Here is a 19,287-nt window from a genome sequence, read left to right as displayed (position 1 = left end):
AAAGATTTGAATAATTTCAGGCATGTTTGATGTGATTTAGCTACTTGTTGAATGCTAGCAGCATAGATATTTGGCACATCTTTAGCAAGTTCTCTTTACAGTTGTTTGTGTTTGTTTCCCCTACAAGATTGGGAATTTTAAGAGGTTAGGGACCTCAGTAATAAATGCCTGTTGAAGTGAGCCAAGAAAATACATCAGCAGACTCGGGGCCTCCCCAAGTGCTTCCCTAGGACTGTAGCTTCAGAAGGACCAGCTCCAAGTTGTTTTCTTCTAAGTTGTGGTTCCTAGAGCCGCATACACTCTTTTATAAAGAGTTGAACTATACTTTAGATAATGAGAGAATTTCCTCACTGTGTTTACATACAGATAGTATATTTGTTTGTTTATTGGGGTGGAGGGGCAGAGGGAGAGAGAAAATCTTAAGCAGGCTCCTAGCCCAGCACGGAATCCGACATGGGGCTCGATCTCACAATCCTGAGATCATGGCCTGAGACGAAATCAAGAGTCGGACTAAGCCACCCAGGCCCCCAGATATTTCATTTATAATGTGGTTGTCATTCTGGGTATTTTTTAAGCATAGTGTTGGTTTATAACTAATTTAAATAGTAGTTCACTGTGACCAGTACCTTTTTTTTCTCTAGACAAAACACATCACATAATTTCTTTGATTCAGGCATCTGCACTTTTTCTCTCTGTAGTAATTATTATTATACCATAGCATGCTTACTTTTTTATTCACAATTTTGTGTTTATTTTTGACAGTTCCTCCTTTGTCATGTGTTTGTGAATGCTATTCTTTTTTTTTTTTTTTTAAGATTTTATTTATTTATTTTGACAGAGAGAGAGAGGGAACACAAGCAGGGGGGTTGGGGGAGGGAGAAGCAGGCTTCCCACTGAACGGAGAGCCCGATGTGGGGCTCCATCCCAGGACCCTGGGATCATGACCTGAGCTGAAGGCAGGCACTTAATGACTAAGCCACCCAGGTGCCCCATGAATGCTATTCTTAAATATCTTCCAAAGTCTTTGTTTCTTCTGCAAACTTAGTGAGTTTTATGTTCCATCAGCTTGGTCATTAATGAAACATTTCAGTATGGAAAGTTCTGAATATGAAGGGGGAGGGGCAAAGGGAGAGGGAGAGAGAGAATCTTAAGAAGGCTCCTCTCCCAGCCCAGGGCCCAATGCAGGGCTTGATCTCACCACCCTGAGATCATGACTTGAGCCAAGATCAAGAGTTGGACGCTTAACCTACTGAGCCACCTAGGTACCCCAAACTGTTTTTTTTTTGGTCTTTGTTTTGTTTTTAAAGATTTTATTTTTTTGAGAGAGAGTGGGAGCACGAGTGAGGGGAGGGGCAGGGGGACAAGCAGACTCCCCGCTGAGTGTCAAGGCAGACTAGAGGCTCGATCCCAGGACCTTGAGATCATGACCTAAGCCAGAGTCAGATGCTTAACCGACTGAACCACCTATGCACCCCACCCCTAAACTGCTTCTTAGTAAGATTTACAAGGCCTTTTGGGATCTAGATCCTGCTTGCTCTCCTGTCTCTTCTCTTGTCATTCTTCCTACCACGTTCCTCCTTTTCACCACAGATCCTTCAGCCAAACTAAACTGTTTTCAGTTTTCCCAGTGTACCAGATGGTGTCCTGTCTGGGATTTTGCTCATGATGCTTCCTCTGACTTTCTTTGTAGGTCTGTCTTCGTTTGTGCTAACTTGTACTCATCCTTAGGACTCAGTTTAGATTTAGACGTCACTTCTTGGGGAAGCCCTCCTTCATGTGCCCATGGGTTTTTTTTAGTGCAGAAGTGCCCTTCCCATGTGCTCTCTGGGCATTCAGTGATCCCGCATTTACCCCACTGTATTAGAATTCCCAGCTAGATGTGAATGAACTTCTGTAGAGCAGGGGCTGTGGCTTGTTTGTCATTGACTCCTTAGTACCTCATGTTGGGCCTGGTGTAGTATGTTGTAGCTTAGTAGATATTTGTGAAACGAATAAATGAATGAATAAGTGAAATATTAATGTGATAATTTTTTCACTAATGATTCTCCCCAAAATTTTCCAAGGCAAGGCTACAAATTTTATGAGTTGATTTTTATTTTAAGCTTGAGTCTTATTATTGGCATCCATACTAATTTTTTAATACTCTCATTTATATTTACTATATTTTTTATTTCATTTAGTACGTTAATTTTATTTAGGTATAAATCATTTGTTTTTTAATAATTCTTGGCTTACTTTCTTTTTATAACCTTGAGATTTATCCCTACCTCAGGTGGAAGATGCGCTGTCCTATCTTGACCAGGTGAAGCTGCAATTTGGTAGTCAGCCTCAGGTCTACAATGATTTCCTTGACATCATGAAGGAATTTAAATCTCAGAGGTAAAAGATCTATGTGGTTGTATTCAAGCTTTGTGCTTGAAATGTTGATTTTGGAGGGAGGATATGGCTCATTCTCATGCGCTGAAAGATAAAGGGTGCCGTCTTTTGGGGGGTTTAATTTTTAGGGTCTTGCTTTTATTTTATGTATTGCTTTATTGATGACAGTTACGGGTCCTAGACCTTTATATTCTCCCTATTGGTTAATTTTTCTTAACTAAAATTTTTCTTAGTACTTCACCTCAATCAGGGAAGTAGACTGGTAATGATGAGGCTACCGGCTCTTTGAGTTGATTTAAGATACACTAATATTCTGGCATGGTTCACTGTTAGAATAATTCGTGAAAAATGTAGACACATAATGATTTATACTGGTGTGTCAGAGGGTGGATCTTGCATGGGAATTGCTGCTTTGGATTAACTCTTGAGTATCTGCTTGTTAGGACTGTTATCATGAATGTAGATTCTGTTCAAAATTGTGACCAAACCTCTTTGAATATGGGGCTAAAATTGCTTTGCAATGTCAGAGTTCTTTATGTTTTGTTGATTTTGTAATAATGCAGGTTGATTTTTACTTGTTTTCCTGTTCAGAGAACCTAGTGGAATGTGTATTTTTTTCTTAATAGGGTGTTGTCAAGCTTGCCACTTTAATTTTTGTGTGTGTGTGTGTGTGTGTATGTGTTTTGTTTTTTGTTTTAATCAGCATTGACACTCCAGGAGTGATTAGTCGTGTGTCCCAGCTGTTCAAAGGCCACCCTGACCTGATTATGGGCTTCAATACCTTCTTGCCCCCTGGCTACAAGATTGAGGTGCAAACCAATGACATGGTGAACGTGACAACTCCTGGCCAGGTTCATCAGATCCCCACCCATGGCATCCAGCCCCAGCCTCAGCCACCACCCCAACATCCTTCCCAGCCTTCAGCCCAGTCAGCCCCAGCTCCTGCCCAGCCAGCTCCTCAGCCCCCACCTGCCAAAGTCAGCAAGGTGAGCACTTGGAATACTTTGCATCATGTAAAATGCATCCCTAGAGAGCACCCTCCTTTGACATTTCCCCTTTATATAAGACTTAGAGACATCAGTTGTAGTGATTTCATCAGAGAAGATGCCATAGTCACATCCCTATAAGATGGTGTACATTTACCTTCCACATATTTATCTGTTTGAATCAACACATCAGTAACCTATAAGGACTTTTGTCTCCACCTCCTGCCTAGTGAACCCATGAGCACCCCAACAGATGGCCACTTTACTTGTGTACTAGTACTTTGACAGCACAGGTGGAAATGGTCTTCTGATGATCAGATTATGCTACTGCCCACAGGGCCATCATTTTATAAAAGTCACTTCCATTTACCAGATTAGTTCATATCAAGCCAAGCAGAAGACCCTATTGATGGTGGTGATGATGGTGGTGGAATGTTCTTATTCTAGAACTGCACTATCTGATACTGTAGCCACTAGCCACATATGGCTGTGTTTAAATTTAAACTAATTAAAATAAATTCAGTTTTTCAGTTGTAATGGCTACATTTCAAGTGCTCAGTAGCCTCGGGTGGCTTAGTGGATGTATTCTATAGGACCGTGCAGTGTGAAAGAACATTGCCATCACCTCAGTTCTATTGGACAGAGGTAGTTTAGAAGATTTTTATGTGGATTTTGGCAACAAGTGTCTTTTGACATTACAGATCTATGGAGAGTGAGGGTTGGTTGTTTTTTTTTCCCCCCTCTTCTGTTTGCACCTGTTGAGTGAGCTTAAAAATTGCATTAGAAAAATTCTTCCCTGTAATTGGAGATGCAGCCACTTTTCAGGTTGTATTTAGAAAATTTGAGACTAAAATATCTGTATTAGAATGTGTGAGCCCTTTGCACCCCCTACCCCTGCCCAGTATGATTTGAGTTGGGCTAAAATGGCCTGGCCAGAGTGAATTAAGGATGTTTGTTGATCAGACATCTTGTTTCTCTTTAGCTTGACCTTTTTTCCTATGTCAGACCATCTCTGTTCTTGAAGAGAATAATGACTTTTTTCTTTTTAGCCTTCCCAACTACAAGCACATACTCCAGCCAGTCAGCAGACTCCCCCTCTCCCACCGTATGCATCCCCGCGCTCTCCACCTGTTCAGCCTCATACACCAGTGACAATCTCGTTGGGAACGGCCCCATCCTTGCAGAACAATCAGCCTGTGGAGTTTAATCATGCCATCAACTATGTTAATAAAATCAAGAACAGGTTCCAGGGCCAACCAGACATCTACAAAGCGTTCCTGGAGATTTTGCACACATATCAGGTAAGAGAGTTGCCCTTTCAGTCTGTCTTAACCAGGTCACACGCTGAGGGCATCTGGTCGGAGAAGAACTTGAATAACCATTATTATGTTCTCTAATTGTTACTGGAAGTCAACAGGTTAAAAACTGTGATGTGTGTTTATAAAGCTAGTTTGATTTGCCTGACTTTAATTGCTTTATAACAATTAGACAGGATTTTTAAGTTACTGCCCTGTGAAGCAGATGCTTATTTTCTGGGGGGCTTAGAGGATGGTTTGTGTAGTGTAGTTCATCTACAGTTGAAGGAGGAGACATTTCTCTAATGTCTTGTGTTTTAGTGTTTTTGGTAATGGTCCCCTGGGCATTCACATATACTGTCCTACTTTTATTTATTCTTTTATTTTTTAAAGGCTGTTTATTTATTTAACCTCTGTACCCAGCGTGGGGCTCGAACTCATGACCCCGAGATCAAGAGTTGCATGCTCTTCCAACTGAGTCAGCCAGGCACCCGTGTCCTAGTTTTAAAAAAATTGTCAGCCACCATCTTCCACTCATTTCTCACCTTAAAAGCTTGCAGTTAAAACAAGTGCTAAGAACAGAGACTTTTCTTCTTAGGTACAGCCCGAGTAGATAACATCCCAGAAAGTGTGCAAAAGGGAGTCATTCAGAACAGTGGCCCTCTAATATGATACCTTCCCATTTGCAATTTCCTGTCAGAAAGAGCAACGAAATGCCAAGGAAGCTGGAGGAAACTACACTCCAGCATTGACTGAGCAGGAGGTCTATGCCCAGGTGGCTCGTCTTTTTAAAAATCAGGAAGATCTGTTGTCAGAGTTTGGACAGTTCCTACCAGATGCCAACAGCTCTGTGGTAAGTTTTACTTAGAAAGAACTACACTATTTAGAATTATTATCTTAAATAAGTTAGGAAGCTGAAAACAGAAGCTGACTTTTTTAAAATGATATAATTTCTTTCATGTGTCTTACTTAGCTTTTAAGCAAAACAACGGCTGAGAAGGTTGATTCCGTGAGAAATGACCATGGAGGCACTGTGAAGAAGCCGCAGCTGAACAACAAGCCACAGAGGCCCAACCAGAATGGCTGCCAGATCCGTCGGCACTCAGGATCGGGAACCACCCCTCCGGTAAAGGTGAGAGTGGGCGGCGGCTGTAGGTTGTTCACGGGTTCTTATCCAAGCGTGTTGAAAGTTGGATCATGGGTACTCAGAGTGAATTGGTGTATGTCACAGAAACTCAATGCAAAGCTTCTTATCTGGCTTTGCAAAAGAATGTTAGAATATCACTGATTACACAAATTACTGAACTTTTTGAGTTTTTATTGTTTTCTCTATATTTTCTCTCTTCTCTGCTCTTAGCCATCATGTCTTTTTTTGTTTGATGCTAAAGGTTTCTGAGACTAATTTTTCCCTTCCTCTGACTTGGTGCCTTCAACCTGCCTTGTGATAATAAGAAGGAAGATTATTAAGCTAATTGTTTCAGAAATAAGTCAAGTGGTCTCTAAAGTCCTCCTGTGAGTAAAGTGTGTATACTTTGTGAGATCTCTTTGGTGTAGAGGCCCATCCTGCCCAGGTTTCTTTGTTGGGTTGTAAGATCTTATCTGTATCATTTTAATCTCCAAGGCAGGACCTTTGGGCTGTAGCAGGAGGGGATCTTAAATTTCTGTTAGTGACGTATCACATAATGCTTCTCGTTATAGTAAACATTGGTAGTCTGCCTGTGGAAAGCTAGGCTTGTGCTCTTCCACTTTGATGTGGTGCAGCTGTGTTAGGGACAGAGCTAGGTGTATGTACTGAATGTTGCTTCAGTGAATTCTAAAGCAGTATGTAATGTGGAAGAGATGGACGTGTCTGCAGAATCTAATGAATGAATAATAAAAGTTAGTGGAATTTCTAACAGTAGGAGGTGAACAAGCAGAGGACTACAAAGACTGACATGTTAGGTGTTGCTCACACTTTTGAAATCAGGCTATTTTTTTAGTGTTTGTAATGGCTTTTCCTTTTGAAAGCAGATTGAACGTAGAAATAGTTTATATTTCGTCACTTTAGTAAAGAGTATTATATGGGTAGCAAAAATGAGGTTGGCAGTTAAGCTCCACTCTTGCATTGGTCCCCGCCCACACTTGATTACCCTCAGGTGGAAACACTAGAAAGGGGGGGATTAGAATTCCCTACCTACTTTTCTCCTTAGGCAGCCTGAGCAGCAGAGGCTTTGGCTCTTGAGAGAGTGTACTCTGAGGTGGTCAAGGTAAATGTGCTGCTTCTCCCAAAGTTTGTGCATTTCTTTGCAGGTAGTTGAGAGATGGCTTTTTAAAAGTGAATTCTTGCTTGACAGTTATGTCATGGCCTGCTCACTCCCTTTGAAAACGTAATCTTAAATTGGTCCAAGTAGATCTTGCTGACGAGAGTCATTCCTTCTCTTAGGAAAACAAACTGTGCCTTTTTTCATGAATTTTTAAATTGGATTATGGTTACAGGTTAAAGATTGATTTCTATCCACTTCTGCCAATGTGCTCCACCTCTTTGCCTCCACCTCTAAGAAGCTGAGATAGTGGCACTAGGTTCCAAATAGTTACTTTTGGCTAATGGAAAAAGTAAGGATGTTCTGTTATCACAGTAATGAGGTGACCATTTGTAGAGAGAATATTTGGGTAATAGAATGATCTGTGAACCTCAGGGTGAGATGGAGAAGATGGGTAGAAATCTTTTAGGGGGTAAAGTGAGTGAGTGATTTGAATTCTCTCATTTGTTGCAAATTATTGACAGCAGTGGTCAGTGATGGACCCATTGAACACAGATGAAAATAAAACTCCAAGAACACTACTTGGCTCTTATATGTTTGTATTTTTCCTTTTTTGCAGAAGAAACCTAAACTGCTCAGCTTAAAGGATTCTTCCATGGCAGATGCCAGCAAGCATGGTGTAGGAACAGAATCATTATTTTTTGATAAGGTGAGTAATGATTGAATTAGATTTAATATAGGCTATTAATGCCAAAAGAAAATCACCCTATCCCCAAGAAGATTTTGTTAAAGAGACTTGAAGCTGATAGGACTTTCTGCCTGTTAACATAGTTTCTAAGTTGTAGGTCCTTTCAGGCTACCGGAACCATTAGCACAGGTAGGGAAATATAGCATTGTCTGTTTTGGTTTTGTGAAGTAGTTTACAGCGTTTCCCATGGTGGAAGACTGCTTTTAAAAAATGCGTGATGTTACTCTTGAAAGATGTTTGGAGGTACCCACTGTATATCCAGGTCTGTACCAGTTGTTGAGGATTTCAGATGACTTGTGATCTTCTAATTGCTTGTGGTACTTATATGTGGTATCGCATACAGGGTTTGTGAGATTTCTGATATAACTGTATGTTTTCAAAGTTCCCTAGGTGATCCTGATAAGTAGCCAGCGTTGTGATTACTGGTATAAACAGTGTTGTGTGGTGTATTGGTTTAATTCTCCCCCTATGTCTGACATCCTCCTTGGAGTCAACTTGATGACTACCAGCCTGCTTTCATCAGGGTAATTGGTAACTGTCAGACTTCTCACTGACAGGAACCAGCCTGGAATGACCTGGTGCAGATTTACCCTGTCTTGCAACTTTGGGTTTTTTGCAAAAGGGCAGGTGTTTTAGCATCTCCATGATTGGTGCCTCCTGATCTCTCTCTAGCCTGCTGCGCCTGTGTGAGCTATCCTGCCTAACAGTTGAGTCTTTGGCTCTGATTTGAACCATTCCTGAGGGCTTCCTGGGCATTTAGTGCTTTTAACGGAAATGTGGAAGCCCAGCTCACAACCAACAAATGACAATGAAAGAGTGGAGGGGTGGGGTGTGAATAAGTTAATTTTTTAAAGAGTGATGGTATTTTTTTGTTTGTCTTTGGAGTACTTATTTCTTAGAGACACGTACTGATATATAGTTGACCCTTGAACAATGCGAGTTGAAAATCTGAATATAACTTGTGACTCCCCAAAAACTTACTGTAGACCAGAAGCTTTACCGATAATATTTAACAGTTGAGTAACACATATTTTGTATGTTATATATACAGTATACTGTATAATAAGCTAGAGAAAAGAAAATTTTTAAAATCATAAGGAAGAGAAAATACATTTACAGTGCTGTATGTATCAAAATTCACGTGTAAGTGGGACACAGTTCAAACCTATTTTGTTCAAAGGTCAGCTGTAGAGATGAAATGTCTGAAATTTGCTTTAAAATTCAGTGGTGGAGGAAATGGTTATAGATGAAGTAAAATTTACTATATATTGATCATTGAGGCTGGGCAAATACATGGGGTTCATTAGACTATTCAGTCTACTTTTGTGCATGTTTAAAGGCTGATAAAAAATTAAGTCAGTCAATATTATGTATACAAAAAGGACAGTTCTCTTTCATCTTTGGCTTTGTGAAAAGGCATATTCCATGTAATGTCTACTGACTGATAGTTATAAAAGTATACAGGAGCCTGGAGAAGGGGTTGTTGCTAAACTGCTTGGTTTGGTGAGGATCTGTCTACAGTCCTCACTAAAGGACCACAATACTAAATATTTACTTTCATTTTTTTTTTTTTACTTTTTAAACTTTTTTTTTTACAGTTTTTTTTAAGATTTTATTTATTTATTCGTCAGGTAGAGAGAGTGAGCACAAGGAGGGAGAGCTGCAGGCAGAGGCCGAGGGAGAAGCAGGCTCCCTGCTGAGCAAGGAGCCTGATGTGGGACTCCATCACAGGACCCTGGGATCATGACCTGAGCTGAAGGCAGACACTTAACGACTGAGCCACCCACTGAGCCACCCAGGCGCCCCTAAATATTTACTTTTGAAATTGAAACTCCACATTGGTCATCTAGTCAGGCTAGTTTTACCTTGTGTATGACATTGAACATTTTTAGGTTTTTGGATGTTAAAGTGCTCAGTATTATAAGTGGAGGAAGGAAAAGGATCAGTTCAGAGGACAGAAGTGTCTTATTTAAAAAATTATTCAAGATTACCAGAGTTTAAAAACAGTGTTGACAAAGATTATTGCTGTAACCATCTGTTAGGAGAAGCAACAAAAACTAGGGTAACTCTGATATGGTTGGAAAATCAAGCATATAAGAACGTAAATGTAATACTCTAGGATCTCATTTATATATTTTTTTATCGTGGAACATTTTAAACATGTGAAATGAAGGAGCCGAGTGGAATGACTCCTCATGTACCCATCATCCAGCCTCCACAGTTCCCTCCTGCTAGCCAGTGTACTTGTTTCATATGTACTCTCACCCACCCCAGCTTACTTGGAGACAAATCCTAGATAGTATGTTATTTCATCCATAAGTATTTAGTAAGTTTCCTTTTAAAGTGATACTTTTCTCAAACATAATCATTATCACATCTAAAAAAACTAATATCAGCTCCTTTAGTATCATCAAATAACTATTTAAATTTCCCAATCTTTTAAAAGCAATCTGGGATCTCTTGATTTCCCATCTAACTGTTTCTCTTCTGGTTGTCTCCATAAGGTCCGAAAGGCTCTGCGGAGTGCAGAGGCCTATGAGAATTTCCTGCGCTGTCTTGTTATCTTTAACCAGGAGGTGATCTCTCGGGCTGAGCTTGTACAGCTAGTCTCTCCTTTCCTGGGGTAAGTGGAGTGAAGGGCTCAGCCTTGACGGGTGCTATGGAGGTGAGGGTATGTGATGGGCAAACATGATTTGATCATGGTGGGTCAGTTAGTTGACTCATAAAATGTCAGTGTCACAGGAGTCCTCCAGGAATTCTTCTAGTTTAACTCTACAGATGGAAAAATAGGCAGAGAGGGCATCGGCCAAGACTAGTGGTTTCTCGATGCACTGAGCAGTGTTGGATGTTTATAGAGACCAATCTCTTCTGGGGTTCTAGAATCTTGACTGTATTTGACAACCTAAGAATGATCTGAGCATTAAAGCGGTCTTCTTGATTAGAAGAACAGCTGGTTATTGCTTAGTTTCGGTGCAACTCTTCCATCAGTACCCTAACTGGTCTTGGAGCGCTCTACAAGAAAAGGGGAAGCCAGATGCTCAGAAGCAGGACTTCTTAGGCAGGAAATAATAATTGTCATTGGAATTTGTCCCTGGTAGCAGAGTTCTGACCCAACACCAAATAGTAGTAGCCATACCTCAGGATAACTGCATCGTGCTTCTAATTGCTCACCAGTTTTTGGTTTGATTCTTTAGGAAATTCCCTGAATTGTTTAATTGGTTTAAAAACTTTCTGGGCTATAAGGAGTCTGTACATCTGGAAACCTTTCCAAAGGAACGAGCCACAGAGGGCATTGCCATGGAGATAGATTATGCCTCTTGTAAACGGTTGGGCTCTAGTTATCGAGCCCTACCAAAGAGTTACCAGCAGCCCAAGTGTACAGGACGGACTCCTCTCTGTAAAGAGGTAAGGCCTTCCCTAGAAAGGATCAGCCCTCAATCTTCTCCTTTCTCCAGAAGGGAGTGACACCAGCGATTGAGAATTTATGTGAATGAGGAAGTCAAGTCCCTTCTTTGTCTTTTCTCAGAAGAAAATGTTTTATACTACTATCCAGAACCTTTCCCATCTTTGCAAACTTGCTAAAGGTGAAAGCTGTAATGTTAGTCATTTCTCCCATCCCCTAGAGTTATGTCTGTCTTTTTACTGAGAATGCTTAATTACCAGAAAGCTTTGTTTTGTTACACTTTAGCTTCAGTTTCTCTTCTTTTACCCAAAGGTTTTAAATGATACTTGGGTTTCCTTCCCTTCCTGGTCTGAGGACTCCACCTTTGTTAGTTCCAAGAAAACCCAGTATGAAGAACACATCTATCGTTGTGAAGATGAACGCTTTGAGGTACAAGCTCCTGTATCATTTGGAGGTTGTGGAAATGGGAGGCACTACATGCTAAGACATCTTAAATATCTGTCTGTGAGGCTTGGCTTTTTAAGACCAAAGAGCCAAAGTCTCATGTTCTTCACTAGTAAATGCTTATTGTCCTATTTACAATGCTTTCCGAGTTCATCAAATATATCAGTAATATTTTAGGGCAAGGGTGACCTATCTAGGCCACCTTAACCCTTTTGAAGTTATCCATTGATGGCTGAATAATAATCCCTTGAATTTTTAACAACATTTTAAAGTTTATTGTGTTTTACAGGGTATACAAAACATATATATATCTTATATCTTAAGGCTGACTGGGCTCTCTCAAAGAGGTTTAATTATTTAAAGTGTGTATTGTCATTCTTAGCAGGTATCTTGACATGGTTAGCAAACCAGCTCTCCTGTGAGAACTGGAATTCTTCTCTCCTATATCTGTTATTTATTTGGCTCCTTGTGAAAGAAAGCGAAATTAGGGCTTTATTTTAAAGTAGTTGGGAAGGGAAGAGCTGGAGTAAATAAGTGAGCTGGGAGAGCCTCTGTACCAGGAGTAGGAGCACTGATAGTGGGCTCAGAATCCCCAGTGTGTTAGAACATCTAGCTCACTGATATCATCAACAAAAAGGGAATGTTCAATGTGTCTGAAGAGGTAAAATGATGTGTATCCTATTTAATGTATTTATTGTATAAAAGTGACCGGCCCTGCTTATTCATATAGATGGGAGAGATCTTGCTCTTTTTTAAATCCATGCTGATTTAGCTCTGCCAGCCATTCCCCCTTCACACTTGATTCAGCTGTTTCTGACATGTCTTGAATGAAGAGCCACATGTTGTGGCAGTCACTGGCAGGTGACTGGCCCCAGTGTTCATGAGGAGTTTCAACCAGTTGCACAAAATGAAGTCATGACAGATGCTAACTTCCATGGAAAGTTTTATCAGGCTGAAGAAAGCATTTCCTTGTTACCTATGTTTAGTAAGGTTAGATGAGTTAGAAAGCAGAGATTGGCATCTTTTTCTGACAGGATGTTCCTATTCTCAATTGGTATGCCTATAAAAGGCAACATCCGCATTTCCCATCTGTGATTACAGGCATGAGGATGAAGGTGTGTGTGCATGTGCTTAGGATTGAGTGGGATGGGCTAGTTTGAAGGAGCATTCCTTTATACCTCAGGATAGGTTAGTGATCCTGCAGTGTGGACAACCCCCAAATTTCAGTGGCTTGAAAAAACAGATTTATTTCTTGATCATGCTATATGTGCATTGATGTTTAGTGGGGGATCCTGCTCATCAGAATTACTTTAGGACACTTTTTTTTTTTTTAAAGATTTATTTGCTTGAGAGAGTACGTGTGCACACACATGTGCCGAAGCAGGGGAGGGGCAGAGAGAGCCGGTGGGGGGCGGATCTCAAGCAGACTCCACGCTGAGCACTGAGCCCCCATGAGGGGCTCAGTCTCAGGACCCTGAGATCCTGACCCGAGCCGAAACCATGAGTTGAAAGCTCAGCCGACTGTGCCACACTGGGAACACTTCCATAGACATTTGGTCACGGGACCCTGAGACTTCTTGTTTACTTCGTTTTCTGTTTCTCATATGGAGAATCTTGTGTGAAGCCTAGGACAAGAGTTACTCAAAGGTTGCTAGTTATATCCTTAACCAGATCTGGGTAGGCCCTTGCCAGAAAGAAAGTGCCAGGAGTTCTGTTAGAATTTAAATGATTACTCACAGACACGACATTGAAGTCCTTAAGGAATGATAGTCGCTGCTCTTACTATTACTGGATGTAGAACAAGGCTATTAAACATTTAAATATTTCAAGTTACCCTGAAAAACCTTACACATAAGACTGATTTATCATCATTTATCATCTTTTGGGGATTGTTGTGTGTTTTGTTTCATTTTGTTTTGTTTCATTTTATCATTTGTAACAGGTTTTAGCAATCCAGGAAAGTTCAGGGAAAAGTGTCAGTAAGGTTGCCTCCTGTGAAGTCCCTGTGGTCTGGGGTCAGTAGTTCTAAGCAAAGCACACTGGTGTTGTTAGAAGTAACAACTACCACTTACCTATCTTTTATTGGATGTTATGTGCCGGGCCTTGCACTAAACCCTTTATTTGGATTATATCGTCTAATCTAGAAAACAGCCTATGAGAGTAGGTGATGTTATCCCTATTTTATTGATAAGGAAATAGAATTTTGTATGGCTACTATGGCAGAGCTAGGATTCAAATCCAAAGAATTTGGCTCCCTACTTCATACTTTTGACCACTCTTCTATTCTGGTTTGGGTTCTAAGCACACTTTGTCTTTTGAATTAGCTTGATGTAGTTTTAGAGACCAATCTGGCAACGATCCGGGTTCTGGAAGCAATACAGAAGAAGCTTTCTCGCTTGTCTGCTGAGGAACAAGCCAAATTTCGCTTGGACAACACCCTTGGGGGCACGTCGGAAGTTATTCATCGAAAAGCACTCCAGAGGATATATGCTGATAAAGCAGCTGACATCATTGATGGTCTGAGGAAGAACCCTTCCATTGCCGTCCCAATTGTCCTTAAAAGGTAACTGACTGAATGTGCCCTTCGTGCTTTAGTGTGCTTCATGACAGATTCAGTGTCCCATTAACTAAGTCCCTCATTTTCAACGTGGTTACTATCCCACGAGACCTCCATTTTGCCCCAACACTGGTTGTTGGAAATTAGGTGCAGCATGGGATAATGGAGCTTCTTGATGGGGTTCTGTGTAATCAGCAGTAGAGAACAAACCTTGAAAGTCCACAGTGGAATGCTCTGTGTGTTTAAGGGAATATTTTAAAATATAGAAGAGAACAAAGTAGAACACAACCACCCACATTCCTGCCACTCAATACTAACCATTGTTAACATCTTTGTTTTTTAATAAGGAAAACACTCTTTTTTGTCTTTGTAAAATTGATGTTTATTTAAAAAGGCTAGCTTGCCATTTTTACCAAGAACGTCTTTCTTTTTCCTCCTGACAAGCCTTCAGCCTCAGGTGTAGAGGGGCTGTTGTACCCACCCAAGACCAGGCATCAAGGAGACCAGAGCTACAGCTGAGCCCCAGGCTCCTTCAAGTCCATGGCACTTTGCTGTGAATCCCAGCTAACAGCTGGGTCCTCTCTCAGTATCCTCTGCAGTGGTGGTGTGAAGGAACTCTTGTCTGCTGCACAGCTCACGGATGCCCGGCTTTTCTTGTTCCTCCCTAGTCATTCGCTCAAGAGCTGGCACAGGCTGTCCCTCTTCTTGCCATGCTGGCAGCATTTAACTTTTGGCTTTGAGATGTAGGATACTCTTCAGTTCTAGTGCTTGATTTTACTCTCCTCGATCGGCTGTGCCACCAGAAATTCCCAAACTGTGTGTGCAAAGGAGCATTACTGTGCGAGTTCTCTGCTCTCAGACTTCTGCATTTACATTAGCGTAGTGAATGTTCTTAGAAGTCCTGTAGCAAAGAGATGTGCTTTTTTTAGCTGGTCAAGGAAGTGAGCCCCCTTTTCAGGGGTATTCTGTGGAATGCTGTTGAGAAATAACTATTCTAGGTAAGATTTCTGACTTTGGGACAAATTACCTCCCCAAAATAAGTCCTGGATGAGTAATTTCCTCATGTAACAAGAGTTCAAGCCTGGATTGAATAACAGTTTAACAATTTGAATAACAGTATCCCAAGTTGCCAATAATTTTGACCTATTGTATCTTTTGACATGTGAAATAAAGTAAGTCTGACATATTTCTCACTTCTAAACCCTGAGAGAGGGGCGCCTGGGTGGCTCAGTTGGTTAAGCATCTGCCTTCGGCTCAGGTCATGATCCCAAGACATGGGTCCTGGGTTCGAGCCCCACGTTGTGCTCCCTGTTCAGTGGAGAGTCTGCTTCTCCCTCTGCCTCTGCCCCTCCCCGTCTCCCTGCTGGTGCTTTGTCTCTCACTCACTCTCTCTCGGATAGATAGATAGATAGATAGATCTATCTTATTATTACTGGATGTGGAATTAGGCTATTAAACATTCAAATATTTCTTTCTTTCTATCTATCTATCTATCTATCTATCTATCTATCTATCTATCTATCTTTTAAAAAATAAAATAAAAAACCCTTAGAGAGTAGGTGCTGTTATCCCTATTTTCCCGATAAGGAAACTGTCTCATATGGCAGAGCCAGGATTCAAACCCAAGGAGTTTAACTCCCTCCCTTAAAATTCCCACATCTGAATTCCCATGTCTTGTTGTTTCTACTCCCCCCCCCCCCCCCCCCAGGTTGAAGATGAAAGAGGAAGAATGGCGAGAAGCTCAGAGAGGCTTTAACAAGGTGTGGAGAGAGCAAAATGAAAAATACTACCTGAAGTCTCTGGACCACCAGGGCATCAACTTTAAACAGAATGACACCAAGGTCCTGAGGTCAAAGAGCTTACTCAACGAGATTGAGAGTATCTATGATGAGGTGAGCTGGAGGTTTTTATATTTGTGAGAGGACCACAGGCTTTATGTTCAGCGCTGCTTTAATTCCTGGAAATCATCTTTGGTATATGAAAGCAAGACCTTCTGAGACATGTTGATTCTTGCTTCAAAACTGCCATAGACTTCTATTCCTGATTCTGCCATTTTAAATCTAAGCCTCACCTTTATTCCTGAGCTGCTTTACTGGTTTCCCAGTTTACCATCCTGGCTTTGTCTGTGCCTGCTGCCTCCCTCTTCCACTTGTCTCTCCGTCTGTTTCCCTCAAAACAGTACCTTGTCTTCATTCACGTAGCCCCTCTCAACTTCCCACAACTGAAACACTTATCATTAATCCCCAGACACTTTCTAATCCATGTTTATTCAGCATACTTACCAGGAGTGTATATAGTACTGGAAGGCAGGATACAGTGATGATTAAGAAATTGATCCTGTTCTCTTGGGGCTCACAGTCATGGGGAGTGGATAGAGACATAAATACAGTATGATTGAGAATTCCTAAAAGTTATATGATCTTGAATTTTTAAAAGCGTTTTTATCATGAAAATGTCAAACATAGACGGAAGGGGTGAGAGTGGTAAAATGAGCTCTTACATAAACTTAAATAAGCATCCCTGTTTTGCCAGTTTTATTAGATCTGTCACCTTCCACACACACCCCCCCCCTCAGATTGGAGACCTCAAGTCCTAGACCTCATGTGGTATCCTCCATATCCATAAATACTAATACAGAATTTTGAAAGATGGTCCCAGTTTTGTCCCATTGTCCCCAGTAGGTCTTCACAGTCTAGAAGATACCAGTATGTTGGTGTCAGACCATACCTCCTGCATTATCTATTTCTGTTTCTGTAAGTTGTGGGTTGGAAGACAGTACTGCTAGCGCGGTCTCGTAGGTCTTTTTGTTGTTGCTGGACACATGTCACATAATACTTTGCGTCTCTCTCCTGTTAGAGGCAAGAGCAGGCTACAGAAGACAATGCCGGTGTACCTGTTGGCCCACACCTCTCACTTGCCTACGAAGACAAACAGATCCTGGAAGATGCCGCTGCTTTGATTATCCACCACGTGAAAAGGCAGACTGGCATTCAGAAGGAGGACAAGTATAAAATCAAGCAAATCATGCATCATTTCATTCCAGATCTGCTCTTTGCTCAGAGAGGTGATCTCTCAGATGTGGAGGAAGAGGAAGAAGAAGAGATGGATGTAGATGAAGCCACAGGGGCAGCTAAGAAGCACAATGGTGTTGGGGGCAGTCCCCCTAAGTCCAAGCTACTGTTTAGTAACACAGCAGCTCAGAAGTTAAGAGGGATGGATGAAGTATACAACCTCTTCTATGTTAATAACAACTGGTATATCTTTATGCGACTGCACCAGATTCTCTGCTTGCGGCTGCTGCGGATTTGTTCCCAAGCTGAACGGCAAATTGAAGAAGAAAACCGAGAGAGAGAGTGGGAACGGGAAGTCCTGGGCATAAAACGAGACAAGAGCGACAGCCCTGCCATCCAGCTACGTCTCAAAGAACCTAGTGAGTGCTTAGACTGTTGGTGTCTGGATGATGTGAGGGGTTGGGGGGCCTCAGAGCCGAGTTAGACTCAAGACTGCTTTCTTTTATGCATAGAGCACAGGCAGGCCGGCCTTAGAGCCTGACCAGGGTTCAGATCCTAGCTCTGGAATTGACTGGTTGTGTGACCTTACTTCAGCTCCCAAACCTGTGTACCTATGAAATGGAGGTGCTCCTTAATTCTTTGTGGGGTTGTTGGGACGATTGGGGAAAGTATGCAAAGCACCCTGTGCGGTGCTAGGATCATGGACATTCAGTGGCTGCTGCTGTGGACACCTGGGTAGTGGCTATCAGTTGCCATCAGTTTCCCAAATGGCAGATCTCTGAGGTATTACAGAGCATGTTAAAGGACAGGGTGGGACTAAAATGTCACAGTCCATTCTGCTCCATGACGGAACACAAATTCCTAGTTGTTCATGCCTAAGACAGATGCGAATTTTCTCAGATATGTTTGGGCAGGACTTCTTAGCCAGTGAGGTTCATGGTTCATTCCTTAATAAATAGAAATAGTTTATGGAAAGGAGATTGGAAGTCGAGAGATGGTGTGAGACAGCAGACCTCAGAACAGAAATGAAGATAGAGAACACAGGAAAACGAAAATAAATGTGGGCTGAGGAAGCCACCATGTGCTTTAAGTAATTCTCTGTTACCGGCTTCTAGAGAACTATTCCGTTCATAAGTTAGGTTTTTGAGCTGTGAACAAAAACTTTTTCGTGGAGCCTTTCTTCTGTGTCCTTGAAGAAATAGCCGATCTGTGGAGTGAATTATCTTTAAAAAAAAATTTCTAAACTGTTGCTGATGTAAGAAGCCCATGTGTGACCCTAACTCTCTATCTGTTGAAGAGCTAATGACACTGGATATTAATGTTAAAAGCCTTTATCTCGATAATCCTAGCTTGAGAGGGACAACTTTTGGATCTCAGAGCGGTGATTCCATCTGCTTGGGTAGAAATGAGAGAGCAAATGGTCTAATCCTGGCTTGATCACTGACTTAACCTGGTTTGAGGCTTACGTTGTTGGGTCTTGAGCGGTAACGCCAAGTCTCGCACTGATCATAACTCGTGGGCACAAGTCTGACTTGGGCTCCTAGCATTATTCTGGCATGAGACCATCTGCCTAGCAGTAACACAGCCCATGCCTGTGCTGTGGGTCTGAACAAGGAGATATTCTGTGGTGAAAGTTAAGCCAGTTTCTTTTAAACTGTGTTCTCTGTTTTGCATGTCTTTGATGAGCCCATCACACTTCAGATAAACGGAGATGGACTTAGCTTTTGCTCCTCAGTCTGTTTTCTCTTGTATAGACTTTACAAACGGTAACCAGATGTCAGGGACAAAAGAGTTCTTGTAATTTTTTGTTTTTTTTCAGTTTAGTGAACTTTTTATCAAGGTGCAACATACGTATAGAAAAATATACAAATCCAAATTGTGTAGCTCAGTGAATTTTTATGAAGTGAGCACACCTGTGTAACCAGCACCTGGATCAAGGAACAGTATAACCTCTAGTTCCATCCACGTCGGTATTGTGCTAAGTGAAATAAGTCAATCAAAGAAAGACAGTTACCATATGATCTCACTGATATGTGGAATTCGAGAAACAAGGCAGAGGATCATAGGGAAAGGGAGGGAAAAATGAAACAAGATGAAACCAGAGAGGGAGACAAACCATAAGAGACTCTTAATCTCAGGAAACAAACAGGGTTGCTGGAATGGAGACGGGTGGGAGGGATGAGGTGGCTGGGTAATGGACATTGGGGAGGGTATGTGCTATGGTGAG

At 41.5% G+C, this 19,287-nt stretch overlaps 1 protein-coding gene across 2 annotated transcripts in view; it reads left to right on the top strand.

Moving 5' to 3' along the window:
• The window catches only part of SIN3A (SIN3 transcription regulator family member A), a 67,066-nt gene that overhangs the window by 23,435 nt on the left and 24,344 nt on the right, over positions 1-19,287 (top strand). For both annotated transcript variants that reach the window (XM_034994557.1, XM_034994556.1), the window contains 12 exons: positions 2,273-2,379; positions 3,080-3,362; positions 4,412-4,663; positions 5,358-5,510; positions 5,631-5,789; positions 7,517-7,606; positions 10,150-10,268; positions 10,840-11,050; positions 11,361-11,477; positions 13,817-14,055; positions 15,758-15,941; positions 16,906-17,479. In XM_034994557.1, coding sequence (XP_034850448.1) covers positions 2,273-2,379; positions 3,080-3,362; positions 4,412-4,663; positions 5,358-5,510; positions 5,631-5,789; positions 7,517-7,606; positions 10,150-10,268; positions 10,840-11,050; positions 11,361-11,477; positions 13,817-14,055; positions 15,758-15,941; positions 16,906-17,479 — 2,488 coding nt within the window. The remainder of the gene's footprint in view (positions 1-2,272; positions 2,380-3,079; positions 3,363-4,411; positions 4,664-5,357; positions 5,511-5,630; positions 5,790-7,516; positions 7,607-10,149; positions 10,269-10,839; positions 11,051-11,360; positions 11,478-13,816; positions 14,056-15,757; positions 15,942-16,905; positions 17,480-19,287) is intronic.

The sequence above is a fragment of the Mirounga leonina genome, unplaced genomic scaffold (genome assembly GCF_011800145.1).
Source record: "Mirounga leonina isolate KUSES-001 unplaced genomic scaffold, KU_Mleo_1.0 Mir_91, whole genome shotgun sequence".
NCBI lineage: Eukaryota > Metazoa > Chordata > Mammalia > Carnivora > Phocidae > Mirounga > Mirounga leonina.
The sequence above is the reverse complement of the archived record's forward strand: the minus strand, read 5'-3'. Positions and strand labels throughout refer to the sequence as shown.